This window comes from Rhinolophus sinicus, linkage group LG11, assembly GCF_036562045.2.
Source record: "Rhinolophus sinicus isolate RSC01 linkage group LG11, ASM3656204v1, whole genome shotgun sequence".
Lineage (NCBI taxonomy): Eukaryota > Metazoa > Chordata > Mammalia > Chiroptera > Rhinolophidae > Rhinolophus > Rhinolophus sinicus.
Genome location: NC_133760.1, coordinates 29,192,672 through 29,219,159, shown reverse-complemented (window position 1 = coordinate 29,219,159; position 26,488 = coordinate 29,192,672). Strand labels below are relative to the sequence as shown.

Genomic DNA, 26,488 nt, shown 5'->3' with positions numbered 1-26,488 from the left:
AGGTTGACAGATGAGTTGTCTGGGCTGCATGCCTTCCTTAGAGCTTTTGAAACTTGGTGTGTGCCTGTCCTAGCACTCATAGGAGTAGGAGCTTTGTGGTTATTTAGGAGGCCTTATTTTCTTACCTGTAAAATTAGGCAACTGGTTTATGACCCAACATTTGGGGCCAGCATTTCTGTGACACATCTCCTAACTTCCTATTTCTTTAGACTAAGTCTTCATTCATTTCTTGCGAAAGGTCTGCTTTCTGAGCCTAGGGAGAAGTGGAAACAGCACTTATTGCCAAGAGCAATGTAATCCCCAGCTATCACTCTGCCCAATCATGGGACCATTTTCCTGTCTGAATGAGAGAGGCCATATAAAGTTTTCATTTTGGGAAACAGTGATGATCAGGGTAAGGGCAAAGCAGAGAAGGGCGCCTGGCAATGGTCAGTGATCCCAGCCATAGGACATATCCTACCTCCAGTGGCACAGAAATAAAGAAGGGTTCTACTCTGGAGTTGGGGCTTGAGCCTTTGGACTATATCAATAACAAATGTTTACTGTGCTTCCTTTGTGTCAGGTCTTGTGCTTTAGCTGAGAATAATGATGTTGAACAAGATAGATACAGTTCTTGCTCCATGGGGTGACCAGAGAAGATATATTTAAACTGTCACCATTAAATAAGCACAAATGTGCCAAGTACTAAGAAGTACAGATGCTGTGGTGGCACGTAAGTGGGAGGCCTGCCTTATTCTGGGTGGTCAGGGAAGGCTTGATTTCCAAGGGAAATAGGATTTGAACTGAGACCAAGTAACAGTCAAGACACAATGGGAATGGGAAGGGAAGGGCATTTTAGGTTTAGAGAATAGCATATTCAGCAAGTGGGGCTGAAGTTGAGTGGGGTGGGAATGGGAATGCTAAGAGGCTGGAGAGGTGAGTGGGGTCCCTCCAACCACCTTCCAGTGCAGCAGCATGGGAAGAGGCAGAGCTGGAAGAGAGGCCAACACTGTTAGGGTTGAGAGGGACCCTAAGGGTGGTCCAATCCAGGGGTTTTAGTGCTGTTCACCTTCCCGCAAGGGCTCATTTTGGCATTTTATGGGAGTATTTTTGTTATAGTGTTTGGTGATGGTGGATGGGAGCCAGCAGTGCCACAAATCGTGCAATGCACAGGATGGTTCACCTATTGAAAAAGTTTTCAGACTTTCATGTCTTCCTGGACATTCAAATACACTTTATAAATTACCTGAATCTAGAACGTGTTTTCAGAAAAACACAATATATTTTTGCAGTTTTAACATGCTGAGTCTCCAGGAATATAACTACTGTATGATCAACAGAAGATTGTACTGTTTCATCTAAACTTTTACCAAAAAGGGTTCACCATTTTGGATTCCACCTTGTGATTTTTGAAACACCAATATAAGACACAGCATCGTGGCTGTGGCGTTCAGGCACATTCTATGTGAAAAAGCAAATATATGACCACTTCATTAGGTCTCTTAGAGCAGTCATGACCAAACATTTCCGTACAGAAATGTTCTTAATTACAAATTATTTTCCTTTTATTTCTTCATTACAGTTAAGGCATAGCATTAGTTTTTTAAATGTAGGCTGTTTATCTTATTTATGACCTTCTAAGTATTATCTATGAGTTTCATGACAGGAGAACAAAGTGATCACTAGGTAATGTTATAAAATAATGTGGCCTTCGGTTGGATAGCGTGCAATCCAGTCCGGAGACTCCCAAACCTGGTTGCACCTGCAGCTTTACTAAAATACAGATCCCCAGCACCAACCCTGGGTTGAATCCAGCGCTCGCCTCTGATCCTTGCTTTCCCCAGCCGATCCCGAATAACAAACGTCACCAGGATGAAGAGAGAGGCAAAGGGCGCCAAGCTCGCAGGCATTGAGGTTTGGGGCGCAGGGGGCGGGGCCAGAGCAGCACCGAGAGGGAGCGACGCTACTTGTAGAGGCTCGGCCGCGGCCTAGTGACGCACTTCCGGCTGCGCCGCGGGGCCCCGCGCTCTGAGGTGAGTGCGGGGCTGTGGGAGGCGGGGCGGTGCTCTGGCCCCGAGGCTCTGGGTCCGCTAGGGATGCTCCTCCACCCGGGCCGTAGCTCGGTCTCCCGCACTTGGTGGAGGGAGCGGGGCGGCGGCTCCCCCTCGACTCCCGCTGTGGACTTGGTGGCCCAGTACGTTCTGTCCCGTGCAAAGCGAAGCCTGTGTTAATGTCACAGCCACGAAGCCCCAAACACTTTGTTCGGGTAAGATGCCACTGGCCTTTTGGGAAGATGAGTCGGAGCAGCCAAAGGGAATGTTTGCACAGGTGAAGCGGCCTGAGGTGGCATCATTAGTCTTTTCACATGTTGAGGTCGTGCAGGGGCTTTTAACCAGGAATGCATTGTGTGCTCCTCGGCTTCTGACACAGGGTGGTGAGTCGGCCCAGTGGGAGAGCAGAAAAGGCAGAGCCCCTCCGGTTCACCCGATAGCAGAAAAGGCAGAGCCCTTCCCGTTCACCCGATAGCAGAAGCCCAGCTTTTGGAGGGCATTGTCTACTGGAGCCGTGTCAATTCCAAAAGGTAATCGGACCCTACTTCTCTCGGGCTATGGGATGACAATGACCTGGGAATTATTTCTCCAATGGAATGACTGATTTGTTCAGTCCTAGAATACACATACAATAATTCCAGAATTGCTAATTCATACCGTCATGAAAAGCAATTTTACTAATGTAAAGATCTGAGGCTGTAAAACAAGTTTATTTGGGGCCTTAAAGGATTCAGATCCAAGAGCTGCATATTCAGGTAACCCAAACTGAGCTCTGGAGAGAGCAAAGAAAGGCAGGGTTTATAAAGGCAAACACCACAACATGTACTTATTTCGTGCAATTGAGGGATTGCTGGCCTGGTTAACATGAATTTGTTAGTTCTGAAATGCAAACGAGGGAGGTGAAAACCACTGAGGAAGGACGTAGTCGGTATATATCCATATAGCAGCAGTTCTAGGATGTTTGGGTTCCAGGATGTTTATGGCTTGATCTTGAGCTGTGTTTAGCAACAGGTTTAGCAACCTAATAGCAGCTCAGAACTGAGGCACAAGATGTGCAGAGGCCCTTCTTTAATAGCCTCCTGACTCGAAGTGGCTCTCTTAACAATGTTTATTCCATTTTTTTTCTTCTAACTAAAGGACAGAATTTGGGTACAGGTCTTTATAGCCTTATAGTACTTAGTTAAAATACTGTTTTCCAAAGTTACTTAGTTCTGTCTTTCCCACCACTTCAGTGTGGTTGTGTTATTCAATTGTAGAACCGTTAGGCTCATTTGCTGTTGTTTGTATGTATTCCTTTTTGGGTCATCACCCCCATCCCATCCTGGTTGGTTGATTTTATTTATACACACGCACACACATTTGGATATGTGAAACATTACTGTGGTTATTAAAATCAGAACAAAAGGCACATTCAGAGAGGTGTCACTCCCCTCTCATCCCTTCTACCCAGTTTCCTTCCATCCTGTTTTCATTCCCGGATTCCTTTCACCCACTTCCCACCCTCACCTGAGGCAACCATTCTCCTTAGTTTCTGGTTTATCCTATTTCTTTTTGCAGAAATGACCAGATCCTCATAGATTTTCTTATATTCCCTTTTTGCTTATATTCCCCAATACAAGGATGCTTGTTAGTCTGGCCCTTCTGCATCTGACTGGTACTCTGCCTTGAAGGACGTTGGAGGAGCTCTGAAATCTCATCTGAAGGACTAAAGGGGAAAACATTTATTCATTGACTTCTGTCCCTTTTTGGTCAAGGGTGGCACCACAGGCATTAACTCTCCTGCACTTCGGGGTCCAGCAGGTGTCCACAGGTGTCTGCAGGTGTCCTATACAGGACATTAAGGAAGCCCCAGGGCAGGAGCCAGGTGTCAGGTGTCTGTGGTGTAGATCTTTGCAGAGGCATTGGTAGGTTGCCCCTGCACAGAGCTGATCAAAGCTTCTGGAGCTGGACTACGAGTGAGACAAGAGAATTGGAGTGGTGCGTAAGATGTCTTCCAGAGCTGAAGAGACAAACTAAGCTTTCAGAACTTAGTGAATTAAAAACAAATAGGAAAAAGAGCAGTGTTCTAAATAAATGAAAAAGCCAGTTCCTTGAAAATAAAACATTAAAATAGATAAACCACTGCTCAGCCTTTCTTTATTATAATAGTCTATTTGGGATGCCATAACAAAAATACCAGACTGTGGCTTCAACAACAGAAACTTATTTCTCACAGTCCTGGAGAATGGAGAGCAAGATCAAGTCCAAATTCAAGGTGCTGGCCAATTTGGTTTTTGGTGAAGGCTCCCTCCTTGGGTTGCAGATGGCTGACTTATGGTAGAGATGGAGAGCTCTGGAGCCTCTTCTTTTAGAAGTGCATTGGCCCTATGGATTAGGCCCCCACCCTTAAGACTTCATTTAACCTTATTATCTCCTCACCGGTCTTATCTCCAAATACAGTCACATTGGGGGAGCTTTAGCATATGAATTTGGGAGGAACACATCAGTCCATAACACTAACCAAGAGGAAAAGGTCTAGATAGCACATATATTCAAAAGGAGAAGTAGGACGAGCAGTGTAGCTCCAGATGTAGAGGGAACAGAGTGTTTGCCACAACTCGGTTGAAATCCTGGAAGATGTCGGTGAAATTGTAGGGAAGTATAAATTTTCAAGACTGGCTTTAGGAGCAATGAAAATCAGAAAATATCCAGTCCATGTGTTTTTGAATAGAAGGAACAAGGGGGACTGGGTAATGGGGCCCTAGAGGCCAGAGTGGTCCTTTCTCAGGTAGTTGAGGCCGTGGCTTCTTTGCTCTCAGAAGGCTGGGAAGTATGAGGAAGCAGCCTGGTACCTCACTTCCAGCCCAGCTTCTTCAGGGTAAGTCTGGTTCATGGGGAAAGCTGACCCCCCAAGATCTATAGAGAGACATTAGAACTCTTGAGGACACTCAGCTGTGTGAGAGAACAGGCAGGATGTGTGGGAGCAGCCGTCCCCGTCTCCAGATGCTGCTGCCGCTCTGGGACTGACTGAGGCCTCTGTGCTGGGGCGGCAGCCCCTCCAGCCTGTCTTCTCTTCCAATGTAATGGAGGAGGGTGCTTGCTTAGAGGAAGAGAAATCAGAGATCTTGGTAATGTTCTGTCTCGAGCTGAATCACTGAGTCTTTGTTTTACTATTATTTAGGCTGTGCATACATTTTATGGATACTCTTGTGTGTGTATATCACGTGTCAGAATGGTAAAATCCTAGGGTTTCTGGCAGTGAACATCAATGTCATGACTGGGAGGCGTCCTGGGCACTGAGCCAGTGAGCAGATCACCCCCTTCTGTGGCAGCTTCTGCTTGCACTCCTATCTGTCACAGGCTACATGCCTCTTAGATCTTCTGTGAGGGGCAGCATTGTTCCTGGGAGGGGTGGCTTGCCTCACACTTGTCTCTCTCTTTTTTTTCCCCTTTTCCCCAGCTCCTGCCCTTTTCTGGGAGGGACACCAGGCGATGGCAGCCATGCTCCTGACAGCCTGGCCCCAGGTGAGCTGTGGGTCCTTCAAGGTCTTCCTCTGAGCAGTTTCAAATCAAAGAAACTGAGAAAGGAAGCTGATGAGCCTTGCAGTGAAAGCTGGAGAGGGCCTCCATGCTTCTGCCTTCAGCCTGGAACTTGTGGGAAGAACGGTGATGTGAAGGCATGGAAGCAGCAGGAGAGCGAGTCCGAAGGCAGGAGTGTAGTCTCCGGCACACGGAGGTTCTCTGCTCCGGTGGTGCAGGAGCTTCCCCAGCAGAGGGCTCTGGGGGGTAGGAGACATGGAAACTGCCCATGTGGGATGGAGGAGGGTAGCAGACAACGAGGATTCCCAGGGACCTGGGTGTAGGTGAAGAGGAACCAGGTCAACATAAAGAATGGCTGTGGCTTTAATTCGGGAGGAGGGGAGAGGAAGATGAGGGGAATGGCATCAAGCGAGGGAAGAAGACTGGAAGTCCTGTGGGACAGGATGTCTCGTGTCCTCGAGAGGCTTTCGGGGCTTGCGGTGCAGTGGCTCAAACTTGAAGTCTCTGATAAGAGCTCTGGACCCTCTCTCCCAGAAAAACTTGCAAACCAAATTTTCCATACAGTTTCAGGGACTTCACGGACCCCCTGAAGTTCATCCTCCATGGACTATAAGTTGGGAATAATCACAGTTACAGTAACTCCAGGAAAGTCGCTTGAGGCTTCCTACGTGCAGGCACCAGCCTAAGCACCTTGCATGGATTGCTCAGTCCTGACAGCCGCCCTCTGAGATAGGTGCTGTGTTGTGCTCATTCCACAGCAAAAAACACGAAGGGAAAGGGGAATAGAGTGACTTGCCCAAGGTCACACAGAATCACATTGTGTGATTCTTGTCTAGCCTTAAGACACATGTGGAACCAGTGAAATTAACATGGTCATGTTTGTGACAGCTGTATAGGGAATAATTTTCAGGGGTGATTCAAAAGCAAGGAGACCACTTCAGAAAGAATTCCGCTGGCCCAGGTGATGTGGGTGTCGTCAAGGAAAGTAGTTGTTAAAGAGGGGCATCCAATTCAAGTAATGTTTAACATAAAAATCTTTAGGACCTAGAGTCGTAAGGAGGTAAGAGTAAGGGAGGGGGGAGTTAAGAAGGAATCCCCAGGGTTCAAGCTGAGGTTTCCTGCACAGATGGCGATGGGTGACAGCAGCTGAGGAATTCAGTGGTGGCAGCGGGCAGGGAAGGCATTTAATTTTGTGTAGAGAAGTTTACTTGACCTGTCCACGGTCACACGGCAAGTGATTTACACAAACACCTAGAGGATGGACTAGAATTGTTCCTGGGTGGCGGTCAGTAGTCAGGCAAGACAGGTCGTGGCAGAGAGGAGTTAAGGGCAGATCCCTGCTGGTGCATCCCCGAGGTTGTTAGAGAAGGCTGAGGCGGGCCGGGAAAGCAGCCAGAGGCTGCATCTGTCCACGAGGGAGGAGTTGGGCCTGAGAGCAGCATGCAGCATCAGCCCTGAGTGGCACAGCCTGTGCTGACCACATAGCATAGTGATGCAAAGGGAAGCGTCCGAAAGGGGGGCCGAGTAGCTGGCTTACAGGAAAGCTGAGCTCCCTGCTTGTCCAAACCTTCTTGGAGAAACAGTGAATTCTTGGGTGAAGCTGGAAAGAATGAGGCTTGAATAGAAAAGAATAACAGAAAATGTTGGACTTTCAGTGAGACCCATCTGGAAGCAGAATAAGCTGCTACCCCTACCCCCTGATCTCCAGTCCCAAAGCCGATCTGGGCAGCACTGAGCTTCCTTTGCCGGTGGTGCTGGAGCAGAGGCTGCACTGCCCCTTACCAGGGAGTCGGTGACAGGAATCAGGCTGCAATGGGGCTGGATGAGATGGAAGCCATAGCTGTTCTTTGGTTTGAGACTGTGGTCAAGGTTGGGAGAGGAGCACAGAGCTGAGGTTAGGCACGGGGAGCAGGGTGGAGAAGCCAAGACCTCGAGGGGTACGGTGGGAATGCTGGTCGGTTGGTCCTGAGCTGTGTGCTGAGCTGTGTCTGCCAGTGAGGGAGTGGCTTCACTGAAAGCATAGAGTTGCTTTAGGAGAAATTGGTTATGGGAATTTTTTTTTCTTTCATCTCAACTTATGTTGTCTTTTGTTAAGTGTGAAAAAATGGCATGAGGTTTCTCTGCCATGAGAGAAGTCAGATATTCCCTGCCTTACTTTCCAGATGTTTTTCTCAATCCTTTCCCCTTGTTATTAATTTCGTGGTCTTCACAAGCTCCCTCCCCAAGCCCTTATACTGCCCTCTGCCCCTCACTTAGGGCCCGAGCCATGGAATTGGCCCTAGGGCAGCAGGAACCTGTTGTTTCAGAAGTCGGTGACCTTCGAGGATGTGGCTGTGTACTTCACCCCGACGGAGTGGGATGGCCTGTCCCCTGCACAAAGGGCCCTGTACAGGGAGGTGATGCTGGAGAATTATGGGAATGTGACCTCCCTGGGTAAGGCCTCTCCCCCTGCGACCCAGACTCTGCTGATTGGGGTTTTCTGGCTTCCTTTTTCCTTGCATGGTGCAGGTGGAGTCTCTAGTTCTTTACTGAGTGGGAACCCCAGGGACTGAGATTTCTAATCCCCTAGACCGATGGGTCTGGGAAGGGCAAACCCCAAGCCCTTTTGGGGCCTGTATAGGACTCTGTTGAGACTAGTGTACACTCTTGATCCAACCTATAGAGGCTGGCTGTGTTTTGGACACAATGTGGAAAAAAGTAACTTTCTGTCCTCCCTCACCCTACCTGCATCTCAGATCTTTCCAGGATGTCAGTGTTCTCTGAATATCTCAGGCCAAGGTCAAAAAATGGCATCCCTTTGTGCAGAATGTACCTTTTGCTCGGCATGAGGTCTCCTGGGCCCACAGTCTGGGCCCTTCCCAGCTTCTCTCTCACCTTCTCAAGCCTACCCGCCATGTACCTTGGAAGCCCCACCCCCCAAAACACACATACACCTTCCAAGCGCCTACCCCCAGTCCTTATGCATGGTTATGGTGGGGCTTTTATCTTCCTTCTTCATTGCTGAGACAATCTGAGAAGAGGCTTAGGAACTCATCTGTGGGAGATTATTCACCCTTCTCTCGTATTTCCTTTCCCCCAAAACAGGATTTTCACTTCTCAAACCTGCTGTGATCTCACAACTAGAGGGAGGAGGTGAGCTGGGGTGTCCATCTCTACTGGCTGCTGGAACAGGCACAGGGCCCCCGGGCCTCTGGACTGGTAAGGGAGGCACATGTTGCCCATTTGGGTGGAAAGTTTAACTTTAGGAAGAAAGTCAACTTCAGCAACATAAGCATGCCATGTCTATTGGCCAGCTATACAGAGTAAAATAAATTTTGATTATTTGTAGAGATAGGTACAATTGAGAACTTTATGTCTATTTTCACAGTTGGCTCTTTCTAATTCCAAGGACAGATTATTTTTCAAATGCTTCATTCTGAGTCTTTTCAATCCTAATTTTGGAATTCTATCTTTCTCAGAAGAGAATGAATGGATTCAGTAATTTTGTGGTGGTTCTTGCTGTTTTTCTAAGCATCGTCCATTTAATGCAGATGATACAGAATTTACAGTCTTTTTACACAGAAAGGCAAAATAGCCTGGTGGTTAAAAGTATGGTTTTGGAGCAGACTTTCTGAGGTCCAGTCCCAGCTGTGTTACTTCCTAGCTGTGTGACTTTGGGCAGGTCAATTATTTAGTCCTCTAAGAGTCAATATTCTCACCCCTGAAAATGGAATAATAATAAAACTAGGTAACAGTGCTCATCTTATGGGTTGAAGATTAAATGAGATAACAGGTATCATGTGCTTGGCTTAATAGTGTATGTTCAGTGATATATTAGTTTTTATTATTTGGGGTTTTTCTTTTTCTTTTTTTCTTTTTTGGAGGAGACAACTTCATATAGTAAGCTGTAGGAAATAAAGCAGAAGGGCGGAAGTGCTCTCAGTTCAATGCTTCTCAAACCATGTGCAAGTGAATTAGCCAGGACTCTTGCAGATACACAGATTGTTATCCAGTAAGTCTGGTGTGGGGCCTACATTCTGCATTGCTGTTAAGTTTTCAGGTGATGACAACGCTTCTAGTTCCCTGACCACACTTGAAGTAGTGAGGTGCTGTCATTGGCTCAAGCAGAGTAGCTGCCAGATGACTTTCCACTTCCCATGAGGCCCAGCTTTACTTTCTGCATTTGGAGTCCATAAGATTCTCTTGCATTCTTTCAATGAATCCTTTTTTAAAAGATGGTGTCAGTGGGTTTTTGTTCTTTGTGATCTTTCGGCCAGATGATCCCTGACCAAGAAAGACATGTTTTGGAAGTGGAGAGTTTAAAGTGCTTGGCATACGGGGAAGGGGTGGGTAGTAATATTGTGGAGATCCTTAATCAAAGGAGTCTAGATTTCATTCTGTAGGCAACAGATAGTCCTGAAGTGTCTGAAGTTTTTGAACAACCCATCATGGTCTTAGCTGAAGATAGAAACATTAATCTAGTCAGTGTGTGTAGGTTGATTGGGTGAGGAATCAAATGGGTTTTAGGCAGGTAGAAGGGTAAGGTATAGAGTACCAGGCCCACGGCAGCAGAGTTGACTTTTCTTTAAAAAAAAACTTTCTCAGAAGCCCCACCCAATGATTTCTGTTTAAATCTCATTTGTTGGGACTATATCAAATGGCCATCTCCACTGCAAGAGAGGGTGGAAAATACAGTTTTTAGTTACAGTTTTTATTGCTACCTCATAAAAAATGGAGGATGTGCTAGTAAGGAAAAAAGGAAGAATGGATATTGGTTAAGTAACCAGTAACATCTGCCATATCATAGGGTTTGATAAATAGGTCAATAGTGTAGAAAAATTGGCAAAGAATGTAAGTGGTTGATTTACATAAGAAGTACATATATGTATTTTAATCAGTGTGAAAAATGTTCACTCTTGGTAGAAACCAATGCAATACAAATTAACACAATGAGATGTTTCACCTATCATATTGAAAACAAATAATAGGAATTGATGGCGAGAGTACAGCAAAACAGGAATAGGCTTCTAGAGGTGAATGGGAATTATAAGTTTTCTTAGAAAGTACTTTAGCAGTACATATCAAGAGCCTTTTAAAAGTTTGTACTGGATAGGGCTATATCCTAATAAAGTAATCAGAGATATAAACAAAGATGCATGTGCATAAAAGTTCATCATAATTTTTTAAAAAAATAATAATAAAATACTGAAAATAACCTGAATTTTCAGTATAGAAAGAATGGTTAAATTAAGGTACCTCTCAAAAGGTACAAACTTCCAGTTATAAGGTAAATGAGTATTAGGGATATAAAGTACAACATGATGACTATACCTGACACTGCTGTATAATATATAGTAAAGTTGTTAAAAGAGTAAATCCTGAGACTTTTCATCACAAGAAGAATTTTTTTTCCTTTTTCTCTTTTTTTAATTGTGTCTATGTGAGAAGGTGGATGTTATCTGAAACTATTGTGATAGTTATTTCACAATATGTATGTAAATCAAACCATCCTGCTGTACACCTTAAACTTACACAGTGATGTATGTCAGTTATTTGTCAATAAAACTGGGGGGAAAATTAAGGTACCTCTGCAGAATGGAGTACTATTTAGCAATTAAAAAATATTTTTATAGAATATCTAAAGACATTGGAAAACTATCATTATTAATGTGAAGAAAAAAATTCAATAATGTGAAGAAAAAATATATTTTGATAATGATTTGAAGGAAAATGATTGGGGAAGAGTTAAATCAGATCAGTAGTAGTTATTGTTGGGTGGTTGTATTTCAGGTCATTTGAATTTTCTTCTTTGTAAGTTTCTGATACTACAAATGGATATTATTTTTATAATTGGGAAAAGATCAGTAGTATTTGGTAATGCTTGCTAGGGAGATCCAGGTCATTTGAGTCCTTGAGGAAAATTATAATGATATACTACATGTGATTGGGGAGAGATGAGAGATGAAAAAATAGAGGCAACATTTTTTGCCCAATTTTGAGAAATTTAGGAACAAATGCAGAGATCAGTAGCTCTGTGGGGACTATAGAGATTATAGAAAGACTAATGAGTTTATAGAAAGAATTTTAGGGAATGACCAGTTTTAGAATTTAGGGAATAGGTAAAAGGAAAGGCAAGGAGAATACAGCAGTGTTCTGGAGGGGGTGGGAAGAGATGGGATCAAATGGATCTAATGGGCCTAAACAGACCCTCTCTGAAGTGGAGAAAAAAGAAGTTGGAAAACCTAGAGTTTAAATTCTAAAGAAAGAAATAAAATTCTTTTTGCTTCCTGGTGATACTAACACTTGCCATCCCCCCCTGTTGCCACATGTTGGATCCTGTGTCTTTTCCTTCTTAAGCAATTTCCATTTTTATTAACAAGGGATTCAGTGACATAAGGATAACAGAAGAAACTGAAGAGTGTAGTAAAGTATGGTGTGATGGAAAGAATGTTTATTTGGAAAGAATGCTTATTTGGTGGATAAGATCTAGAATTTTGTTCCACAGCTGTCTCTTTTAACCTTTATGTTATTGGTTATTGGTTTAGAGACTGGCAGTCTTTTAAAATCATTACTTTAAAATTTATAACACTGGCACATACTCAAAACAGTACAGAAGATACATATAGTGGGGGGGAAATTTACCAAACTTCCTATGCCAGTTTGTGTATTCTTCCAGAAGTTTTCTAGGCATATACAAATATATATGTATATGTCAGCCCTTTTTTAAATTTTTCTTTACACAAATGGAATCTCTGCATACCATTTCTCAACTTGTTTTTTCACTTAACATTGTATTTTGGACATCTTTTCCTGTCAGCATATATGGATTTATTTCATTTTCTTACCAGCTACATATTATTATGGATGAACCTTAGATTTTTTTTTACCTAATCTGGTGATTTTAAAGAGCCCCTTGATTACTATGATCCTTTATTTTTTTCAGCACAGTTCTTTTTTTCTAACATGGCTCTTAGATGACATTCTGTTTTTTGGTTTTTATAGTAGATATTGACATCCAGACTGACAATAATATGACAAAGTTAACTTACGAAGAAAAACATAATACATCATTTGTACTTCAGGGGGACTTTCCCCAGGAAACAGACTTTTCAGAAGCCTGTAGTCTAGAAAAACAACAGCAAGAAGTCCACTCAGTAGGACGTGTGAAGAAAGAAAACAGCAGTGTCATTGACAGAACAGTGAAAGACGACACAAGCCTCATGGAGGAGGAGTGTTTCTTTAGTCAGAGTCCAAACTTGAATCACTGTCATACCATCATCTCCACCGGAGAACAGCCCCCTGAGTGTACAGGATTGGAGAAAGCCTTTAGCTTTGACACAAAACTTATTCAACACAAAATAAGTAATTCTAGGGAAAGATCTTTTGAATGTGAAGAATTAGTGGAAACCTTTAGGTATAACGCTCAACTTAATCAGCATCAAGATAGCTACACTATGGTGAAGGCTTACCAATGTAAAGAGTGTGGCAAAGCCTTTAGCGCTAATGCAAAATTAATTTGGCATCAAAGACTTCATAGTGGGGAGAAACCCTTCAAATGTGTGGAGTGTGGGAAAAGCTTCAGTTACAGTTCCCATTACATCACACATCAGACAATACACAGTGGGGAGAAGCCCTATCAGTGTAAGGTGTGTGGGAAAGCCTTCAGTGTTAACGGGAGTCTAAGCAGGCATCAGAGAATCCATACAGGAGAGAAGCCGTATCAGTGCAAAGAATGTGGAAATGGCTTCAGCTGCAGTTCTGCATATATCACACATCAGAGAGTCCACACTGGGGAGAAACCTTATGAGTGTAATGACTGTGGGAAAGCTTTCAATGTTAATGCAAAATTAATTCAACACCAGAGAATCCACACTGGAGAGAAACCTTATGAATGTAATGAATGTGGGAAAGGCTTCAGGTGCAGCTCCCAGCTTAGGCAACATCAGAGCATCCACACTGGAGAGAAGCCCTATCAGTGTAAGGAGTGTGGAAAGGCCTTCAGTAATAATGCAAAACTTGTTCAGCATCAGAGAATCCACACAGGTGAGAAACCCTATGAATGTACTGAATGTGGAAAAGCCTTTAGTGTCAAAGGGAAGTTAATCCAGCACCAGAGAATCCACACAGGTGAGAAGCCCTATGAGTGTAACGAATGTGGGAAAGCCTTCAGGTGTAATTCCCAGCTTCGGCAGCATCTGAGAATCCACACTGGGGAGAAACCCTATGAGTGTAATGAGTGTGGAAAGGCCTTCAACGTCAATGCAAAACTAATGCAGCATCAGAGGATTCACACTGGGGAGAAACCTTTTGAATGTAATGAGTGTGGGAAATGCTTTACTTCTAAAAGAAACCTACTTGATCATCATCGAATCCACACAGGAGAAAAACCTTATCAATGTAAAGAATGTGGGAAAGCCTTCAGTATCAATGCCAAACTAACTAGACATCAGAGAATACACACCGGGGAGAAACCTTTCAAATGTATGGAATGTGAGAAAGCATTTAGCTGTAGTTCTGACTATATTGTACATCAGAGAATCCATACTGGAGAGAAACCCTTTCAGTGTAAGGAGTGTGGAAAAGCCTTCCATGTTAATGCCCACTTAATTCGGCATCAGAGAAGCCACACCGGGGAGAAACCCTTCAGATGTGTGGAGTGTGGCAAAGGCTTCAGCTATAGTTCTGACTGTATTATACACCAGACTGTCCATACTTGGAAGAAACCCTATGTGTGTACTGTGTGTGGGAAAGCCTTCAGGTTTAGCTTCCAACTCAGTCAGCATCAGAGTGTCCATAGTGAAGGAAAATCCTAACAAGAAAGATGTAGAAAACTCAAGGCTAATGCTGAACTGAATCAGGTGTCAGATTCACCCTGGAAGAAATGAATATGGCAGAGTCTTCACATGGAAACAAATCATTTTCATTTTATTCAACTATAAATCAGGAATGATGACCAATTAAAAAGTAACATTCAAAAACTAGTTTGTTTTATACCAACAACCAGTTAGAAAATATAATGAAAGAAAATATCCCATTCCCAACACCATCAAGAGAAGTAGATTTTCTAGGAATAAACTTAATTTTTATGCAGGCCCTGTATGGAGAAATTATAAATGTCCACTTGATGGCTTCAAAATGAAACTTACATAAATGGAGAGAGAGAAGAAACCTTGTTCTTGAATAGAAAACTTACAAAGATACTCCCTCTACCTAAATTTATTTCCCTTTCATTTCTGACAACCAGCATGCATCACTTTTGTAAAGAGGAAAAACAATAAAGATTTCCTTTAAAAAGGAAAAATACGAGTAATTTTTTTATTTTCATTGAATAGAGAAAACCTTCCTAAGTATCAGATGAAAGCTAGAAACCAACCATAAGGGAAAATATTGATACATTGACTTTTCAAAATTAAATATTTATGTTTTAAATAATCCCAAGTAAGGCTAAAAGATAAAGCACAAAACATGGAAATATCTTTGTAAAATTTGTGATATAAAAGTGTAACATCTAGTATGCATAGATGTCTTACTATTAATATAAAGATAAAAACTATAATAAAACCCAGCAAATGACACTAGCAGGTAGCTTTTAAAAAGATATAAAAATGACTAATAGAGGTGTTCAGTCTCGGTAGTACTGCACAGAGTGAAAATTAAAGCATGCACACAATCACACACAGGAAGTCCCCAAAACTCTCTCCCACAGACATAACACGTACACATAGACCCTCCCATACACACACACAGACCCATGTACACAGACACACAGACATAGGCCACCTCATATCTGCCCCAGACATATCTGTTCCTGTGTTCTCTGTGGGAGTGCGGTCTTGAGTCATTCAAAGGAACCCTTGCCATAGTATGGGACAAATGACATAGTATGGGACTTAAGCAGAGTGTCCGGGAGACACCATTGTATAAGTCCCTCCCCTGTCCCTAGGCTCCTGGGAGCTAAGGATGTATGGAGGCAGACCCCGGAGCCCTAGGACAGATGAGAGAGCAGGGCCCTTCTTCCCCCTGCCCCTCTGGCCCTGCTTCCCTGGGAAGTTCCAGACCACACACTGAAACCCAAAAGTGCCCCAGGCCGTGGGGTCCAAGTTCATTTACTTACAGAGAAACAGGCCCAGAAATGGATGGCACTCTCCCTGGTCACACAGCAAATCAGTGGCTGATATGGTCACTTACCCAAGCCAGAGGAGAAGTCAGAAGACCACTCCCACCCTCCGGTTTCATGAACAGCCTCTGGATGTGGAAGTCAGGGGATGTGGGGACAGGAAGTCCTGCAGTTCTGGTGCCCAGCAGGGTCCGGCAGTTTCTGCTTTGGCAAGACCTAGGCAGGGACTGTAGGAAGGTCAACAGTCACTGAGGACAGAACCTGATTTCCCAGGTCTGCCACCAATGGTCTGTGACCTTGGCCTCTCTGGATCTCAGGCTTCTGGTCAGCTGGGGGTGGAGGGGGGGATGTTGGTCCTAGGTCTCAAGGCCATTCCCATCTGGATGGTTCCTAAGGGTTTTCTCCCTCTCTATAGGTTTGTTATTGTCCAGGGCAGGTCCTTTTGTTCAGATCCCAGGGACACCAGAAGAAGGCAGACCTACCTGCAAAGCTTCATGAGGTCCCGTGGCCCCATCACCTAGAGCTTCCTGGGTCCCGTAGAGTCCTTAAAAGGACAAAAATGAGTCACAGTACTGGAGACCCCTGTCCCCTCACAAAAGTACTTCTTTTGTGAACTGGAGCCATGGGCCTGGAAGAGCCAGGATTAAATAAAGTCTTTCTCCCTAAATTTGCGTCACCGTGTTCTGTCCCTACAGCACAGAGCACCCTCCCACCCCAGCCTGTCACATTGGAGGGGCCCTCAGAGAACATCTGGACTGGCCCTGTTCACGTCAAGAGGGGAAGTTGAGGTTCATAGGAAAACATGGCTGCCGCAGGGTACCCAGCAGGAGAAGGGAGAGCCTGGTAAGACGAACCCAAGGCTCCATGGGTAGGTGGAGGGCGGGGGAGGACGAGGTGCAGCACAGCTCCGCCTGGGCTGGTGGCCCTCTCCTTCTTGCGGTGGGGCTTGGGGTTCTGAGAAGAGGCTCTGGACTCTCTTGCCCCTGAAGTCCTCGTTTTCCCCAGTCCACAATCCCACTTGGTCAGCGATCCTCTCCTGACAAGGAACTGAGAAAACCTTTCCCCGTATATACAGTCCATTCAATTCAATCGAACGTTTGTGGAAGGCAGGCCCCCTCCACAGGCCAGGACTTGCTGGGGAACCCAAGATAAGCGAGGCTTGGCCTTCGCCTCAGCGAGCTCCCCGCAGCCCCTTCCCCCAGCGCTCCCCGCCATATGCACCACAGACCACGTGGTCTCAGCAAATCCGACAGCTCCCAGGCCTCCCCGGGCTCCCGCCACAGGTCTGAGTCTGCTCTGCAGAGCTTTGGGTCCTTCGCCTGCTCTCGGGCTGCCGAGCTTTGCTTCTGCTCCAGCTTTCCCTCCCGCTGCTCGCCAGCTGCGCCCCGCGCCGGTTGTCCCTCCTTCACCCGTTACTCCGGTAATCCTGAAGTGTGGCCCCCACCCCCTCAGGGCCACTGAAATCCCACCCACGCTCAGCCCAAGCCCATCCTCCAGGAAGCCCTCGCTGGCTGCACTGCCGCGCGGCGCCTCGCCCGGCTGGTTTCCTCCAGCCCGCCACGGTAAGGGGTAGCTCCGTGTGTCTGCCGTCTGTCTTTGGCCTTAGAGCCCAGAGCCCACGTGCTCCCAGCCTGTGGACGCGAGGTTCCGGATCCCACCTGGCCTAGGCTGCGGGCGCCCGGCGAGGGGAGCGGAGGGCGGCCTTTCGCAGCCACCCTTCACTCCCCGGCGGGCCTTGGGCGCGCGCCTTCTCGCTCTGGGACTACTTTGGCCTCTGTGAGAGAAAGAGCAGGGACGTCGGGCCTGCGCGTCTGGGGCCCAGAGACCTGCAGTTGGGCTGGCGGAAGCCATTGGGAGTCACTGGCAGCCAGCGTTGGCCTCCTGCTGCCCCTGGTGGCCAGTTCGCTTACTGCAGGGTAGGAGCCTCCCCAGCCTGCTCTTCCACAGGGGCAGGAAGAAAACAACTCTAGGGCTGCCCGGAGTCCCCTCGGCCACGGGGTGAGGGGCGGCGGGGTGCCCCTGCTCTCTTCTGGAAGAGTACCTTTTGAGCAGAGTCCTAGGGCAGTCAGGTCGGAGCTCTTGGTGGAAAATCTCTCGTGGGTCCGCCGGGGGTGAGGGTGGAGGTGGATATGGTCTTAGAGACCCGGGAGGCCCGCAGGGGCCGCTGACCACGTAGAGCTGGGCTGGGGCGGGAAAGACTCTCAGAAAGGTTAGACCAGCGCATTACAAACGTTTCTGAAAAGAAGCATCTTTTTCCGCCCTAATAAAATTTTACTCAGAGGCCCATATTGTAAACTCACAGAAGTAGGGCCGCTGTGTGGAGGACTGAGGAGGGACCAGTTTCCAGCCGGGCCCTGAGAGTGAAGAGCAGGGGCCTTTGCCTGAAAGGTCCCTTGGGAGGCAAGAGGTGAGTGCAGGACAGAAGTCGGAATGCAGGATTCAGAATCCAAACATTCCATAAAGGGCGGCGGGTGTGAGGTGGATAAGAACGACAATACAAGATGGGGGAGATGGGACCTGCCACCGCGCTCTCCTGGGAAGGGCTCATGGTAAGGAATGGGGTTGGAGGCTCCCATGACAAGGAGAAGGGAAAAGAGGAAGTACAAGATGAACTGGGAGGAGGGGCCCACCCATACCACCTACGCCCATACCACCTATGGTCCCTTCTACCCGGAGGGCTCCCTCCTCCCTCTTCACACTGAGCTCAGCCTAATGCCGCCTCCCCCTTGTTGGCCTTCCGGGTCTCGATCAGTCTTGCCTGCTCTGTGTCCTCCCCCAGCTCTCTGCTCTCACCTCAATCTAATCTTCCCCACTCTCTGCCCACTCTCACTTGGAGCGGCTGGTTTGCGGGTTCTCCCCATGGACCACAAGCTCACTGCGGGGGTGGGGGGAGGCAGCTCATTGGGCCAGGCAGGACCTTGCCGGTGAATAATTTCGGTTGAATGGATGATGTCAGTGAATAGGTAAGGGAAGAAGTGTTTTGTGCCTGTGTTTATGTGGTTTTTACATTTTCATCAACAACAGGCATCCAGGTGAATTCCCAGGGGGCTCTAGTGCTGGATGGGATGGGGTGGGGGAGCAGTACCTTGGGTACAACCGTCACGTGCACCGGGCTAAGAGCACAACGCTCCTACAGGTGGTAAGAATTGGGTTCCTCTCCAATTGCCCATCAGAGAGCGCTCCATCCCCACATAAATATCTGGAGGCTGATGTTTGAGGTCCCGCCCTGATGATCCACATTCTGGCCTCCGCGTTTGCCCATCAAGTGCTGGGGTTCCTCCCCACACCAACCTTTGGCTATGGCTAGCCAGGGTCTCTGGGCAGGGGCACCTCCAGATTGCTGGCTCATCTCCTAGGGAAGCAAGGTTAAGAAAACCACCAGCTGAACTGCCTGAGGCCAATGAATGTAAAAGAAACTAGAACAGAAGAGTGCTTTCGGTGGGAGGGGTAACAGGGCAGGAGAGGATCCAGCTTCACTGCCTCTTCCCCTCCTGCCAGAGAGGGCCCACCAGATAGAGGAAGTAGTCTGTGCTTCTCAAATGGGGTCCTCAGGCCCGCTGTAGCAGCATCACCGTCACCCGGGAACTTGTTAGAAATGCAAAGTCTCAGGCCCCACCCCAGATCTACAGAATCAGAATCTCTGGAGGTGGGCCCAGGACTCTGCTTTCGCAAGCCCTCCAGGGGGTTCTGATGAGTTGAGTGCTCAAATTTAAGAACCACTGGAAGAGACAGCCGCAGAAAAGCCTCCTTGATCTTCACTTTCAGAGACATTGGTCAAAGATCACAGAGCCAGGCTTGTTCAAGCCAGACAGGGGAAAGAAAAGGAAAAGTGGCCCCTCCTTCCTCCGATATTCATCCATATTGGTGTCAGCCCAAAGCCAGCCTTCCCAAGCAAAGGGGATTCACTTGGAGACAAAAATTTGAAATGGTTCTTGTGTACACCCCAACCTAACCCGCCGTCGTTGTGTGAGCACTGCCTCTTGTGGGGCCATCCGAACCCACTCCAGACTTGTCCTTCTAAACTTTCTTATTCCATCTTGTCTCTTGCCCTGAATTTACTTGGCAGATCCCCATCTTACCCATTGTCTAAGCTCACAAGGCTTAACTGGAAATGGCAGCCCAGTGGTGGCTCTTTGGTTGGCTGTGGTCACACTTGGTAGATGAGCCACTTTTGGCCCAGACACCTGACCCAGGGCTTGATTATCAATTAGACTAAAGTTTAAAAACAGCAGCACTGCAGGGGTTGGGATGGTGCCTGGGTGTGGAAGGGAGGGTCCAGAGCTAGGGGAGGGCTGTTCCCAGCATTAACTTGGTGGGTCTCAGCTCTACAGACTTCCCATTTCCAGGGTTTGAGCTTCTGCCTTCAGAGGTGAGTTTCATGCCTGGGGGGTTGGTGAGTTTCTTACCTTGCCCCAGCTTTAGCATTTTGTGTTGAAGCCTGGGAAAGAGAGTTGTCTGTTAAGGGGAAGGGGTTTCTGTATCCTCAGCTCAGGATAGAACAGAAGCGGGATCGGTGCTATTGACTTTTCCTTTTGCTTTTTCTAGAAAGCCTTGTCTTATTCTTAGGGTGAAACCCTGGTTAAAAGACCTCGCTCCCTTTAAGCTTCATCCAACCCCCAATCGGGGACCTGGGCAGCTGGCCTGCCCTCCTCACACTGGGCTGGATATCCGTATGCTCTGTGCTTTCACCCTCATCAGGGTGCAGCCAGCTTTGGTGTCCCCATTAAAGAAGTGGGATGCACGTCCATGCAAATTTGTTACATTACTTAAACAAGTAACTAAGAATCACGAGGACCCCAAATTATCATTTGGGAGAAGATGAGAAAGAAAGAACTTGGTTGAGAAAAAAGATCCAAGTTCCAACAATTTTTAATTTAGATTCAAAAAAGCTATCCCAAGTTATACAGTTACAAATATTTCTCCCATTCTTCTTTCCTGTTTGCCAGTTTCCATCCCCAAGGCAACTACTCTTCCCAATGTCTTATGTGCATACAAACATATGCAAAGAAAGAGTCTCATTTCCACCCTTCTTTTAACCCAAAAGCTGTATATTATGCAGCTTTTTTGTTCTGAATCCACCCCTCACCCATTAACACCTTGGAATTTTTCCTGTCTATACATTAGTGTCCTTGTTATTTTTAACACTTGTGTAGTATTCCACTTAATGCATGTAACTTACTTCACCAGTTCCCCCTGTGGCCATTGGGTTTGTCCAGTCATTGGCTATCATAAACGATGCTGTAATGCCTCAGCTTGTACATATATTTTCTCACATACATTCAAGTGCGTTATTAGGGTAAACTTCTTAAAGTGGAAGTGCTAGGTCTGAGGGTAACTGCATTTGTAATTATGGGGGGTATTGCCTTCTTCCTCTGATGGGGAGATAGGAAAGGAGACTGTTTAGAACCAGCCAGGTCAGTGTTTGAACCTCTTCTGTGTGATTTCTAGCTATTTGCTCACCCGCTCTGACCTTCAGTTTTTAAAATCTGTTAAAATGTGGCCCACACAGTTGTGAGGATAAAATGGGGTCAGTTGTGTAAAGCATTTGGCTGAAAAGCAAACACATAGCAAGAGCTCCAAATGTGTCGAGAATAATGCAGGCTGGATTGCAACTTCCGCCTGCATCTTCCCAAGGAGACGCAGCTGGGGTTCTTGGGTGTCTGCTTGAGCATTCAGGGAGAGGGGGTGTCTGAGAGCTAACAACTGAGCCTGGGCAACAAGGCATTGGTTGCATCAAAGCATTTGTCCCTGAGGCTTCTGATATGCCCTGTTAATGAAATGCTGGGTCTCCCCAGGGCCTGCTGGGGCTAGCTGTTGGACAGTCTGAACAAAGGCGCCTGGTCTGCCTTAAATCCTCCAAGCTCTGGTGCCTGGCACAGCCCACAAATAAATGCTGTCTCTGCCATTTTCTGCATGTTTGCCACTAGCCTTACATCATTCTGAGTGTTCTACACGCGTGAGTCCATGCAGTTCTCAGAATTCTCCCATAGGGTAGGAAAGATGGTCACCACCAACCGGCCTCTAAATCACTGTAACCTTGCCCCATCCAAATGGAACCTCATGTCTGCATGACCTCTCCTGAGTTCTTCCATGCTGTCCTTGCTAGGCGGCGAGAAGCTCTGTGATGTGAGTGGAGCTTCCTGTTGCCTGATGTTTTATTTACACTGGGAATGAGCCTTTGACAAATATACAGCCAGAGTAAAGGGTGAGTTTGACTTATAGGACAGGAAATGCAGTCCGCATGTTCAAAAGAAAAAACATAATGCCTGGTGTTCACATCTCAAAATGTCTGTGTGAAAATTTCACCATTGCTGCCAACATTTAGTATAAAAAGTTAGTCAGCAACCGGTCTTTTGAATGCTCTCACCATGAGAGGTGTTGTAAATAGACCCCAAACAGCGCTTCTGCATATCTATTACAGATCTGTTCTCTGTCTTGCTACAGGGGGTCAGGACAAATTGGGAACCTAGGGTCTGTTTGATGGGCCCATTTATCAAACCCTAGAACCAGGTGGCTCAGGCACTTCATCGATCTAAGAACATGAGTGGAGATAAGGAAGAGGCCTCCTCATTCGGTATACTCAGAATTTATGATGACCCAGAGGAGAGGAGGAACAAGCCAGAAAGCTCTGACATTTTCTCCCAGCATGAGCCTCAAGCACAGTCCCAACGGGGCGGCGTGTATGGGACACCCCAGTGGGCCCTCCAGGGCCTAGACAGATCTGAGCGGCAGACCAGCTGGCTCTCCGAGGCTGAACCTGGAGAAGCAGCCGAGTTCAGCCCCAGGTAAGTACTGCTTGAACAGACTGGTGGGGGGCCGGGACTGACCTGGGGAGAGGGGATCCTGGCATGGAGCTCTCCATTTCATGTTCCATGTCTTTCCTTTTTCTCCATTTGTCACAGCAGCCTGCCAGGATCCAAGTTTGGTGAGTCCCAGTCAGGGAGTGTGGCAGGGAAGGTGGTAGCCCGAGGCTGGGCCTCAGATGGGAACGAGGAACAAAGCCCTGGTGTTGAGAGAGCGGCCTTGTCCCCGAATCCTGTGATTCTGTTGCTGCCAGATGCCCTCTCCTGTGAGTAGGTGGACATTGGCTATTTCCCTGCAGGCCGGCGCGGTCCTTCTCCTCCTCCCAGTGAAGAAGTCTGGTCATTCCTCAGAGCAGTTGTGAGTGTCTTGTTTTAAAATGTGGGATCTTTCCCTTCCCCGTTACCCGCCAGATAAGAAGCTCGTAGGAAGAAGGTGAGGGAGTGCAATGTGTCCACATCATTCTCTCTCCCGTACTAGGTGGTGGGTGTCCTGCGGCTCCCTGTGTCTTTTGAACTAGGCTGCCCTCCATCTCCCACCACCACTACGCAGAGCCTACAGCTCACAGAGTTACTAGAGCTGCATCCTGAAGTGCTCGGAGCCAGGCTCCGCTGTCATTACTGGTGCTCAGAATTGTCCCAAAACGCGGCCCTGTTTATCAAGGAGGAAACCTGGGCAAGTGCAGAAGGATGTGTCATGGTCTGGGGACCCCAAATGACGACACAGTTCTGCCTGAGGGTCCGAGAGGGGCTGTTGGATGAATGGTTAGGAATGTAGTCAAGGACCAGGGCAGACTGTCCCCCCTGGATGATGGCAGGCCAGGGCTATGACCCGTTCGTGGCCACCCACCTTCTCTCCCCAGCCTCCTGTTGCAGATGAAGTGGTTAGGCAGAGGACCCCACGTGCGTCCTGGAAGGTTGGCAAACTCTGCCACGGCAAGAAAGTCTATGCCACTGCCATCAGCAGCTCAACTCACCATGTGTACACGTGTGGTCACGGCTACATCAAGGTGTGGGATGAGAGTGCGCTGCATGCGTGGAACAAGGCCCCTCAGGCCCAGCTGAACTTTCAGGTGAGGGGTATTCTGGAAGGCCTTGGGGAACCCAGACATAACTGTCAGAAGACAGCGCCTGTGCTTCGACGAGGTGGTAGGAGAATGTAAACCTTTCCTACAGGACCATCAGAGCTGTGTCCTCACCTGCAAGCTGTTTCCGGACGAGCAGAGCCTGATCACTGCGGGTCTGTCCCGGACCCTGACTCTTTGGGATCTGGCACCCACGCCCCGCATCAGGGCACAGCTGGCCTCCACAGGCCCCATGTGCTACTCCCTGGCCATCTCCTCCAATGCCCAGATCTGCTTGGCTTGTTTCAAAGGATTCGTTGAGATTTGGGATTTGCGGAACCAAATCTTGATCAGGTATGACTTGGCAGAGGGGAGCTGATGGGAAGGACTTCAGGAAAGCATGTGTCTCTTTCTAGACCTCTTTCTTCCCTGTGCAGTAGGACTAGGTGAGTCAATGTGGAGAATATATCCGGGGGCTGCCTAGGGGCTTCCTGGGCCAGAAACTTCAAGGGTCCAACCAGTGCATGAACCTCTGAGTTGTTTTCCCACCAGGAAGCATGAAGTCCCAGAATATGGGTCCCGATGTGTAGACATCGCAGGCAATAAGTTCTGGACTGGAGGTGAAGACACCAACCTGTATTCCTGGGACCTGAGAAGCTACCAGAAACTGCAGCAACACAGTCTACACCATGAGGTGCCTGGCGGCCGCCACTGAGCTAACTGCAGTCTCCGTGACCAGGAGCTGTGGGTGCCCACGGGAGCGAGGTCGAAGGATGGGGTTGGCAGCTTCTTAAGCGCTGACTCCAAACTTTCCTTCCAACAGATCCTCAGCATTACCCACGACCCCAGTGAGGAATGGATCTTAGTGGGCTTGAGAACAAGTGATGTCATAATCCTACACACGCACCGGAAGGAGAAGTTTAAGGCCGTCATACAAAAATACATCCATCACCACAACCTCAAGTTTGCCTCCTGTGGTGAGTGAGAAGCCAGGTGACACCTCAGGGTGTCCTGTCACACTATAGGGGGTCGACTCACCCAAAGAGTCAGGGTCCAGCCTTATTTCAGACTCACCAGCCCCAACACCGGCCAGATGGAGATCCCGGTGTCCGCTTCACCCCTGATCTTCCCTCTGCTTCAGCCTTCCCCTGCCCCACCGGTATCTCTTCTTCTGATGGCCTGGCTACTTTTCCTCTCTTTTCTCTCCACTCACCCCCTGTCCTTTTCTGGCTCTCTGAAATGGTAGCGTCCTCCACAGAACGACAGCCTGAAGACACAGGCAGACAGCAGAGGCATGAAGTCACAGCTGACTGTCCTGTTTTTCAGTGATACTATGATCCTGTGTGTGGCTGGTGGGCTGGGGCAGATGAGTGAATGGTCCGTGTCGTGTCTCGTGATTTTTATAGATGGGGAGACTGAGGCAGAGAAAACTTTTCCCTGGTCCAATTGAGAGCAAAGCTGGGACTGCAATATCTGGCCCCTCCATCTGTCTTTCCTTCACAGGGAGCTATTTTGTGACCACAATGGATGAGTCGATCCACTGCTTAGCTGCACCTTCTCTACAAAGGTTGTTTCAGGTACTGGAAGGACGTTATGTGAAAACACAGGCATTCGGAGCTATAACCCCAGATACCAGTCAGTCAGGTCCCAGAGATAGTGCTGGAAAGTACCTCTGAGATGACGTCCAGGGCCGTTTAATAGATTGGAGGGAATGAGGACTCAAGGTCCTGTAAACTCAGGGGCTCTACTTTGAGCCCTGAACTGAGCCCTAAGTGAAGCCATCATCTCTGGCCTAAGCTTGGCCCCTGCATGTAGTCCCTTTTTTGGCTTTTCTTTCCCTCTAGGTAGAAGAGTCTACAGAAATTCTGTGTTGTGATGTGTCCTCTGACAACCAGTATCTGGTCACGGGCTCCAAAAACAGTGCCACAGTCTACCAGCTCTTGTATTGAAGGTTGTGTGCCGTGGTCCTGCTGGTGAAGACCCAAAGAAGGCCAGCAAGCTGAAAGGATGACCTCGGGCGCTGGACAGCTTCCAGTGCCTCCCACATCTTCTACCTTATCCTCAATGGCAGGTCATCTTATCCATTCCCCTCCCACCCAACACACACACCTAGCCTGTACGCCCAGGTTTTTATTGTACGGCTTAGGGATTTTTCTTTTGTTATTTTTCTACCACTGACTGCTGGATTTTGGTGGGGAAACTTGCCTTTATAATTAATAAAATAGAAAAGCAAAAATTAAAATGGCTTGGATATATGGTCAGTTCTTTCCAAGAATAAACTCATTGTGGTGGAGTGCTTATGCCACCATTCAACAAATTCTAGGGTGGGGAAGGAGTTTTAGACCAGACTTAGTTTTGTTTGTAACTTTTCTTTGGGGGAGGCGTGGTCTGGGAATTCTTGGAATCTTAAGAAGGTTCAAGAAGAAATGTATGTACATGTACAAACTTTCAGATTGTATCAGAGTTGATACAGACCAGCAATGCTTAAGTCTAGACCCAGGTTAAGACTCCATGAGCTGGTCTAACCATATCCCAAGGAATATGGTTCTCTCTCTCCTTTTAGCTCCTATTTCATCATACCTTACTTTATCTGAGTCTTTGGAGGTTCTAATCCTAATTCTGGCGTTTGGTGCCAGACAAAAGCTGCCTATCTCTGTTTCAGGGCAGCATCCTCACGTTTGAGGATGTGACGATGTAATATTTTGTCTGGCCTTCTCCAGGCTGAAGAAGCACCAGCTCCTGAAATCAAGCCACATAGGCCTGCTTTCTAGTCCTCTTCTATCCTGCCTCCTTTTTGCTTGGTGTTGGCATGGCCGAGACAGCTAGCTGCCCACTGAAGCTTGCAGCTTAAAGTTGTCACTGGGAAGAGGCTGCAAAGCCGGGGACCAACTGTGCCATCCTTTGCTTTGAGATGTTGTCGGGTACCTAGTTCTTGCTAATGGATCATGAGTGAAGGACATGTTTCATTTCTGAGCCAAG

At 47.3% G+C, this 26,488-nt stretch overlaps 2 protein-coding genes across 15 annotated transcripts; both read left to right on the top strand.

Annotated features, from left to right (window-relative positions):
* Positions 1-1,977: 1,977 nt before the first annotated feature.
* Positions 1,978-14,829, top strand: ZNF23 (zinc finger protein 23). 14 transcript variants are annotated; one of them, XM_074314620.1, is made up of 7 exons: positions 1,986-2,012; positions 2,410-2,443; positions 2,479-2,560; positions 5,470-5,534; positions 7,856-7,982; positions 8,634-8,747; positions 12,531-14,828. In XM_074314620.1, exons 4-7 carry the CDS (start codon positions 5,502-5,504, stop codon positions 14,339-14,341), a joined length of 2,085 nt encoding a protein of 694 aa, XP_074170721.1. In that variant the 5' UTR covers positions 1,986-2,012; positions 2,410-2,443; positions 2,479-2,560; positions 5,470-5,501; the 3' UTR covers positions 14,342-14,828. The 14 variants fall into 14 exon arrangements, with proteins under 14 accessions (XP_019613065.2, XP_074170725.1, XP_019613055.2 ...); XM_074314621.1 differs by lacking the exon at positions 1,986-2,012 and adding an exon at positions 2,019-2,245; XM_074314619.1 differs by lacking the exon at positions 1,986-2,012 and adding an exon at positions 2,019-2,307.
* Positions 8,633-25,764, top strand: TLE7 (TLE family member 7). Its single transcript, XM_019757550.2, has 10 exons — positions 8,633-8,747; positions 22,090-22,430; positions 22,548-22,570; positions 22,748-22,806; positions 23,309-23,518; positions 23,622-23,863; positions 24,062-24,203; positions 24,333-24,486; positions 25,013-25,086; positions 25,354-25,764. The coding sequence occupies exons 2-10, from the start codon at positions 22,186-22,188 to the stop codon at positions 25,456-25,458; spliced, it is 1,254 nt and encodes a 417-aa protein (XP_019613109.2). The 5' UTR covers positions 8,633-8,747; positions 22,090-22,185; the 3' UTR covers positions 25,459-25,764.
* The last annotated feature ends 724 nt before the right edge of the window (positions 25,765-26,488 follow it).

Coding starts and splice junctions, on each gene's coding strand:
- ZNF23 (XM_019757467.2), top strand. CDS start 5,502: ATGGCAGCCATGCTCCTGACAGCCTGGCCCCAG. Junction 7,983..8,633: donor TGGGAATGTGACCTCCCTGG/GTAAGGCCTCTC, acceptor CCCCCAAAACAG/GATTTTCACTTCTCAAACCT. Junction 8,748..12,530: donor GCCCCCGGGCCTCTGGACTG/GTAAGGGAGGCA, acceptor TGGTTTTTATAG/TAGATATTGACATCCAGACT.
- TLE7 (XM_019757550.2), top strand. CDS start 22,186: ATGAGTGGAGATAAGGAAGAGGCCTCCTCATTCGGTATACTCAGAATT. Junction 22,431..22,547: donor GCAGCCGAGTTCAGCCCCAG/GTAAGTACTGCT, acceptor CATTTGTCACAG/CAGCCTGCCAGGATCCAAGT. Junction 25,087..25,353: donor CTCTACAAAGGTTGTTTCAG/GTACTGGAAGGA, acceptor CTTTCCCTCTAG/GTAGAAGAGTCTACAGAAAT.